An 8,759-nucleotide genomic window follows, 5' to 3' on the forward strand; every position below is an offset into this window, starting at 1 on the left:
GACGGGCTGGACACATGGCTGGGTCGGGTGGCCGTCCGTCCTCTGGCTCCTTCCCCGGTCGTTCCTCGCGCCCAGGAGGGGGCGAAACTCGCTGGGAGGTTTTTCAGACGTTTCCGGGAGCAGTCTCGCTGGCGCCGGGTTCGGAGGGGCTCCTGGGAATGCAGAGCGGTTCCTTTGGGAGCTGAGCCTGTCAGCGTGTCACTTCCCCGGGCTGATCGGTGACCCGCACAACTTTCTCCCCCAGGTTGACCTGCTACCGAAAGCTTTCACCCGCCCCTAGCAGATTGAGGGGAGTGCGGGAGTCTGATTCGCTCTACCTCTGGCGGCAGGGGGGCCGGACGGTGTAGTGGAAAGTGTCAGGTGAAGTGCACCCTTCTAGGTAGAGCTGCAACACTAACTTCTTGACTGACCTTGGGCAAGTCGCACCTTTTGATGCAGAGTTTTTTCCATTCATAAAATTAGGCCACAAGTGAGAGTGCTTGAAACTTGCCAAACTCCCTGTCAACTCCCAGAGGATGGTGTTCTCTCCCCCCATGCTTTTTGGGGACCACTCCTTGGAAAACAGACTTAGATGGACATTTTACTAGGTTCTATCTTTAGTTTCATTCTTTGTTTCTAAATTTCTGCAACTTTTTATATATGTGTGTATGTATTTATCCTCACTAGAGGATAGATGTTTATTGATTTTAAGAGAGAGAGAGAGAGAGAGAGAGAGAGAGAAAGAAACATGAGGGATTGTCTTTCGTACTCACCGAACTAGGGATCAAACCCCTAACCTAGGTATGTGCCCTGATTGGAATGGAACTCTTAAAAATTATGAACATTGACATAATAGAAGCTTCAGGAGTATTTCTAATTGAACATCTTAAGTGTACAATGCTGTTTTAGAGATTCCTGCGCTTAAGGGACTTCTATTTTTAAGGATACCACCCACAGAGTTAGACAAATTAAGTCTAAAATTGTTGGGTTTTTTTAAATGAAATCTTTTTTATTTTTCAATCCTCACCCAAGGACATGTTTTTTATTGATTATTAGAAAGAGTGAAGAAAGAAGGATGCTCCAACCAACTGAGCCACCAGGCGATGTCAAACTAAAACTATTTTACAAGTGAGACCATCATTAGATCATACTGAGAGTGATACCCTAATTCTTAGGCTTAAAGTAACCTTGGGAGGAGCTTAGATTTCTTTTGGGTACAAAAAAATGAGCTGAAACAAATTCCCAATTTGGACCATTAGTAAACTATAGATGGAGTTATGGATCACTTTATTTTATTAATATATTTTTACTGATTTCAGAGAGGAAAGGAGATGGGGAGAGATAGAAACATCAATGATACAAATCATTGATCAGCTGCCTCCTGCACGCTCCCTACAGGGGATGGAGCCTGCAACCTAGGCATGTGCCCTGACCAGGAATCAAACATGACCTCCTGGTTCATAGGCAATCATTGAGCGATACTGCAGGGGCTGGATCACTTTATTTTGGATTTGTTTTATGAGAGGTTAAAATGAACATTTTGTTTATGACAATGTATTTATAAGCCTACACACTCTAAAAGTTGTCATAGTTATATCTACCATGACCTTGCTCTAATAACATATTAACATACTTGCATATAATTATTAATTTAATTTTTATTTTTTTAAATATATTTTTATTGATTTCAGAGGGGAAGGGAGAGGAAGATAGAAATATGAGTGATGAGAGGGAATCATTGATTGGCTGCCTCCTGGACGCCTCCTACTGGGGACTGAGCCCGAAACCTGGGCATGTGCCCTTGACCAGAATCAAACCTGGGACCCTTGAGTCCGCAGGCCGACACTCTATACACTGAGCCAAACCGGCTAGGGCTAATAATTAATTTTAAAAAGTATTATTTGGAATAAAAAGTTGGTTCCCTTGTAGAAAATTGGATAAATACTACTTCCTGCAAATTTGAAATTTATCCCTCAAACAGGTATTGAATGTCTAGTTCTATGTTCTAACATCTTGTAATAGAGACCTGGGTTAAGTATTTCACAGCTAGTTTTTGGAAGATAAATAATCAAAACAGTATTCTAAACATTTTTTTTTAATTGAATTGCCAAGTTGCTGTTAGGGTTTTGGAATACTGTGGAACAGCCAATTCTGTTTATCCTGTCAAAGAAAATTGGTATCTGGCCTTCGTTTTTGTGATAGTTAGCTATTTATGTTTTGTAAATTTCTTTCAGTTATTATACCTAGATTTTTTAGAATTTTCCCAAGATAACCTCTCAGAATATTTATTCTCATCTCCAGTCTTCACTTTAATGAAGTGATTTCATTTGAATCCTTTTTTGATTAATTTTCTGTGGCAGAACTTTGGTTTAGGAAATAGATTCCAGATAAATCTTGAAGAAGCTTGACTAGTAAAAATGAGGAAGTCATATTTTATTTCTGGCAGGCTCTTCTTGCTGGGCTAAGATAGGATGAACCAATCATTCCATGATGTCTCAACTAAAGCTATATTTTGGTTCATTTAGTTAAAAGAAAAAGATCATTGACATTTGAATGAATCTCTTCAGCTAAGTGAAGTAATCACTAACTGTAAAAATTATAAATGTTATCAAAGTATTATAGTGCAAATAGTTATTTTTAAAAAGTGCTCCTGCCTCAGAAAGATTGCACTTAATGATTCCATCTGCTTGGAGCCCCTATTACTCAGTTATCTCCTAGACTTGTTCTCTCAATTCACTTTATCACTGTTCAGCTGCCTCCATGTCACTAAGGAGTTCCCAGACTACCATACTCCCTATCTCCCTTCGCCTGTTTATTTTCTCTATAGCACTGATTTATCATATATCATAAAATTTTTTAGTTTCCTGAGGTCTGAAATTTTTCTTTTGTTACTGCAGTTCTTTGTTAATGTTAAGCTTTATTGACTTATTATAATAACAACATAGGTTTTAGTATGTTAAACCACCTCTACCTCAAGGATTTTTGAGGTATTTATATATTTTTTTTATATTACATACAGATTAAATTAAGAAAGCCATTAGACTGTTAGAGGCCACAGTAAGAATTGTTTGGCAGATATTTTTAAGATATTTAGTATTCCCCACTGACTTACTCTACAGTATGTTATGTGATTTTTTTGAGCTGCTATTATAATTATAACAAACTTGGCTTCAAAGATTGGAGAAAACCATTTGTACAAATAATATTGTAAATATAATTAAAAACCACCTTATCTTTAAGAATAAAACCTGAAGAATTCTGTACTAGCTGGGGTATCCTGGGAAAGTTATTTAATCTCAAAGTGTCGTTTTCCCAGTTTATGAAATGAAAGAAGTTAGAGTATGTATGTCATTGTGTTATGTGGGTTGAGTGAGATGATGGCATGTAAAAAAATTGCAGAAAGTGTTCAGCATTTACTAAGTTCTCCAGATTATTTGAACTGCCAGTTGATTAACCAATCCAACATACCATACATTTTATTTCCTATTTTACTCTTCACTAAGTAATACATCTCATTGGAAAATCATCAGCACTAATCTCAAAAGAAGACAAGTACATGTTCTTTGGACACTGAGATCACTAAGTAGATAGCATTACTGTAACATGAAAATGGGCACAATTATAAGCACACTGCCCTGGCACATTATAGTCTCACAGTAAATATTTTTCTTGCATTCAGCAAATAAGAACTTGAATAATAGTCAGAAATGTTAAGAGCACTCATCTTTGAATTTTTAAAGTAGATTTGTGTTACAGGGACCTGTCGCTTCTCATTTAAATTCTGAACTTTGAGGGCAACCTGCTTGGGTCCCCTCCCTGTAACAGGGAGCTTTTCTGTAATAAAATTTTGCTTTTGCTCAAAAACAAACAAAAAAACCATGACACTTTGAGATTAATTGACTTCTGTATACCTAGAAGTGCAACTTTTAAAAACTTGTATCTAAAATATGACATTTGATATTAATTCAGCATTGTTTATTATGTTCCAGAGACTATTTGCTCTGGGTGATACAGAGACTCTTTATGTACATACACACACGTTATATATTATACAGGCCCTGACAAAAACTTGGTTCTTCGCTTATGAGACAGATGAAACATCTCTGAAGGTTTTTGACAGATTATTTTAATAAACAGCACTCTTTGCTCTCTTCCTGCCAGTGTTCTTTAGTGAAAGACTTTCTAAGACTTTACTTATGCTGCTCATCCCTCCTATTAAGCTCTTATCACCCAAAACTAAAATGTTTCCCATCCATAAGTCTGATGAATCTCATTTTAAATGCCATCTTTCCCCACTCTGATCTTTTGTGCTAGTGTAAACTAGAAATTTGTCTTTGTTTAAACATCTAATTTTGTATATTCTCCCTTATATTTTCATTTTATTTGAACTATTTTAATTTTATTTAAACTAGGCGATTGCTGTCCCTTCTACTATAAAGTTCATTGGTTTTTAAAAAATTTATCTCCAGCCCTAACCGGTTTGGCTCAATGGATAGAACGTCGGCCTGCAGATTCAAGGGTCCCAGGTTCGATTCCGGTCAAGGGCATGTATCTTGGTTGCGGGCACATCCCCAGTGGGGGGTGTGCAGGAGGCAGCTGATCGATGTTTCTCTCTCATCGATGTTTCTAACTCTATCCCTCTATCTTCCTCTCTGTGAAAAATCAATAAAATATATAAATAAAAATTTTTATCTCCAGTAGGAATGAAATCTTTAGGTAAAAAAATAATTTTTTTAGATCCTAAAGTATTAGATGAGAGTAGATACTCAACAAATAATTGTTTCTGTTATTTAAAATATATTTGAATGCCTGTCATGTGGCAAATACTGTCTTTGGTGTTGGTGATCCAATAATGTACATAAAGTCATGGTTGTCATGTAGTTCACATTTGAACTGAAGTTTTTTTTTTTTTTTTAATATATTTTTATTGATTTCAGAGAAGAAGGAAGAGGGAGAGAGATAGAAACGTCAGTGATGAGCAAGAATCATTGATTGGCTGCCTCCTGCATGCCCCCCACTGGGGATTAAGCCCACAACCTGGGCATGTGCCCTTGACCGGAATCGAACCTGGAACACTTCAGTCCGCAGGCTGACGCTCTATCCATTGAGCCAAACGGGCTAGGGCTGAACTGAAGTTTTAAAAAAAAATATTTTTATTGATTTCAGAGAGGAAGGGAGAGGGAGAGATAGAAACATCAATGATGCTCTAGCCCCGTGGTCGGCAAACTGCGGCTCACGAGCCACATGCGGCTCTTTTGCCCCTTGAGTGTGGCTCTTCCACAAAATACCACGTGTGGGCGCGCGTACAGTGCAATTGAAACTTCGTGGCCCATGCGCAGAAGTCGGTTTTCGGCCTGGGTGAGTCTGTTTTGAAAAAGTACTGTTGATATTTAGCTCTGTTGACTGATGAGTTTGCCGACCACTGCAGAGTCCAGCCAGTTTGGCTCAGTGGTAGAGCGTCGGCCTGCAGACTGAAAGGTCCCAGGTTCTATTCCAGTCAAGGGCACATCCCCAGGTTGTGGGCTGATTCCCAGTAAGGGGCCTGCAGGAGGCAGCCAATCAGTGATTCTCATCATTGATGCTACTCTCTCTCTCTCATTTCCTCTCTGAAATAAAAAAATCTTTGTATTTAAAAAAAGAAAAGAAACATCATTGAGAGAATCATTGAGTGGCTACCTCCTACACACCCAACATTGGTGATCGAGCCCACAACCTGGTCATATTCCCTGACTAGGAATCGAACCATGACCTCCTGGTTCATAAGGCAACTCTCAACACTGAGCCATACCAGCTGGGCTGAACTGAAGTTTTAAATGTAATGTTAGGAAACAATTTTTTGAAATATTTATTTTGAATGACAGTTTCCAGTCTGGTTCATTTAATAGCAATGTCTCTGTACTAAGCACTGAGCTAAGTTGTAGATATAAAGAAATTCATGATTCCTGCCTTTCTGGAGCTCCATAGTCAACACAGCCCTCATATGTGGTCAGGGATATAATAGAGCTATGTGTAAGTTTTAGATGAGGAGGATATTAAATTTGACTTTGGTTAAGGCAGATATGATCTCAGCATCAATATTCCCTCATACTTGCAGCCAAGAAAAATGCCCTAAGTGGAATTAGAAGGCTTACCCAGGAGCCTTTTAAACCATCTATTTCTAAAGCTTAGTGTGCTAAAAAATGGTTATGTAGGCAGAAATCTTCTTTCTCACATTCTTTATGTGAAAAAGTAAGTAGCTTAGCTTTGATTAGTTTCTTGGTATTTTATGTTTATTATTATATTTATAAACTACCCTGAGTCTCTTCTGGGATCTTCACACATGGTGCTATTATTACTGTAAGTGATATATTTTATTTATAAACTAGAGGCCCAGTGCACGAATTTGTGCACCAGTGGGGTCCCTTGGCCTGGCCTGTGGGGTCGGGCTGAAACTGGCTCTCCGACATCCCTGAGGGGTCCCGAATTGTGAGAGGGTGCAGGCCAGGCCGAGGGACCCCACCGATGCACGATCGGGTCCGGCCCATCTCGCTCAGTCCCGATTTAATTTAATTTTCCACAAAAGTGCAAAAAGTGTATATAATTTTGAAGACAGTATGTAGTCTGAGCAGGTAACATTCTTTAATTAAGAATATTGCTAAGACCTGGCCAGGTGACTCAGTGGATTGGAGCATCCTCCTGTACACCAAAAGGTGGCAGGTTCGATTCCTGGTCAGGACACATATCCAGGTTGCGGGTTTGATCCCTGGTTGGGAAGCAACTGATTGATGTTTCTCTTTCACCTCCCTCTCTCTCTGTCTCTCTCTGTTTCTCTCTTTCTCTCTTAAAATCAATAAACATATTGTTGGGTGAAGATTTAAACAACAAGAAGAAGAATGTTGCTAAGTGGATACTGTTTTGAATTTGGGAGAGACAGTGTCCCTGGATACTTTGGCTGTTGGACTGGAAGTTATTCAGTGACACAGCACATTAAAGATCTGAAGGAAGAAAGCACTATATTAATATTTGTAAGAAAATAATTTTATTTTTCAGATATATTAGGCGTATATATCATTTTACTTATTATTTGTTCCTGTCAGTGGGACATTAATGATAAGTTTGATTTAAAATGGGATTTTCTTTTGGTCACTAATATAATGTAAAAGTTTTAAAAAACTCTTTAGTTGGAAAGCATTTGAGTATCACTATTTAATGAAAGACAGGAGGACACAGTAAAGAACCTTAGACTTGATTTACCACTATGATGATTTAACCTCACTGTGTCTCATATTTCATCTAGGCAAGATAAAGTATTTGCCTTTGTCAAATTCTTTAGTAAAACAGAAAGGTTAGAAATCCCCGCACTGTTGAAATTATCTGGTTGTATTTATTTTATGTAAATTCGGATGTCACAGTGCCCTTAAAGCCTCTCTCTCTTTTTTTAAAAAAATATATATTTTATTGATTTTTTACAGAGAGGAAGGGAGAGGGATAGAGAGTTAGAAACATCCATGAACGAGAAACATTGATCAGCTGCCCCCTGCACACTCCCTACTGGGGATGTGCCCGCAACCAAGGTACATGCCCTTGACAGGAATCGAACCTGGGACCCTTGAGTCCGCAGGCCGACGCTCTATCCACTGAGCCAAACCAGGGCGCCTCTCTCTCTTACACATTAAAGCCTCTCTCGCTCTCATACATGGGTGTTAAAGTGTAGTAGCTAATTGAAGGCCTGTTTGATTGCATTCCAATGGAGAGAAATAATTAAAAGTAATCGCTTCAAGAGTAAGCATTAAAAGAGCGACAGTCCTGGCCAGTGTGGCTCAGTCGGTTGGGCATTATCCCGTGCACAGAGAGGTTGTTCTGCTGCCAGTTGAATTCTGGCCAGGGCACATGCCTGGGTTTGGGACTCAATCCTCAGTAAGGGGTGTGCAGGAGTCAGCTGACCCATGTTTCAATATCACATTGATGTTTCTATCCCTTCCTCTCTCTCTCTCTCTAAAATTCAATTAAAATATTTTTTTAAAAAAATAGCGACATTAGGTGTGCATTGGAAAATGTGGGTCTAGAGGGGAAACTGATATTGGAGAAAATATGACATAATTTTTAAGTCTAGTTTGATGTGCTGGTAATCATCCAGGAGAAAATGTCTGGTAGGTAGTTAGAAATGTGGAATTGAAGTTTAGGCGAGAAAGCATCAGTGGAAATGTAAATTTTTTTCTGCAGGTGAATTGAGAGAAAGGAAGTATGATCCAGAGATGTGGGGTGGACTGAAGGGCTACACTTTGGGCCCTGCCCATTTTGGGGACTTTGAGAGACATAGGAAAAAGGAGACTGGAGACTTGTGCATAAAAGTAGAAGAAAGCCAATAAAAGGAATCCTATGTAATAATAGAGAAACATGGTAATTAGCCGTACCTCCGCTACCCTTCCCATTGGCTAATCAGCGAGATATGCAAATTAACTGCCAGCCAAGATGGCAGCCGACAGCCAGGCAGCTTGAAGCCAACAGGAGGCTTGCTTGCTTCAGTGACGGAGGAAGCCAACGTTCCCCGCCTGCAGCTGCCGGCCTCTGAGCTTGCACTCTAAGAAACAATGTTACAAATATAGAAGCTAAACAAAACCCCAGAAACCTGCTTTCAGTCAGCCGGGATCTCAGAGCTGGAGTTGAAACAGTGTTTCGATTATAGAACCCAAACAAACCAGATACCTGCTTTCAGCAGCCGAGGTCTCAGAGCTGGAGCCGAGCCTCAGAGAGAAAGCCGGCTCTCAGTTCCAGTGACAGCCATAGAAGGTAAATAAATC

At 39.4% G+C, this 8,759-nt stretch overlaps 1 protein-coding gene across 3 annotated transcripts in view; it reads left to right on the forward strand.

Annotated features, from left to right (window-relative positions):
- The window catches only part of IPO7 (importin 7), a 70,996-nt gene that overhangs the window by 4,915 nt on the left and 57,322 nt on the right, over nt 1-8,759 (forward strand). Inside the window, exons 1-2 of one of the 3 annotated variants that reach the window (XM_014545854.1) lie at nt 1,043-1,079; nt 6,831-6,983. The exons of the other annotated variants lie outside the window; for them this stretch is intronic. Of the exons in view, the coding sequence (XP_014401340.1) occupies nt 6,852-6,983 (132 nt within the window). The 5' untranslated portion in view covers nt 1,043-1,079; nt 6,831-6,851. Of the gene's footprint in view, nt 1-1,042; nt 1,080-6,830; nt 6,984-8,759 lie in introns of those variants that run through there. 3 annotated transcript variants of the gene reach the window in all.

This window comes from Myotis brandtii, unplaced genomic scaffold (genome assembly GCF_000412655.1).
Source record: "Myotis brandtii unplaced genomic scaffold, ASM41265v1 scaffold422, whole genome shotgun sequence".
NCBI classification, from domain to species: domain Eukaryota; kingdom Metazoa; phylum Chordata; class Mammalia; order Chiroptera; family Vespertilionidae; genus Myotis; species Myotis brandtii.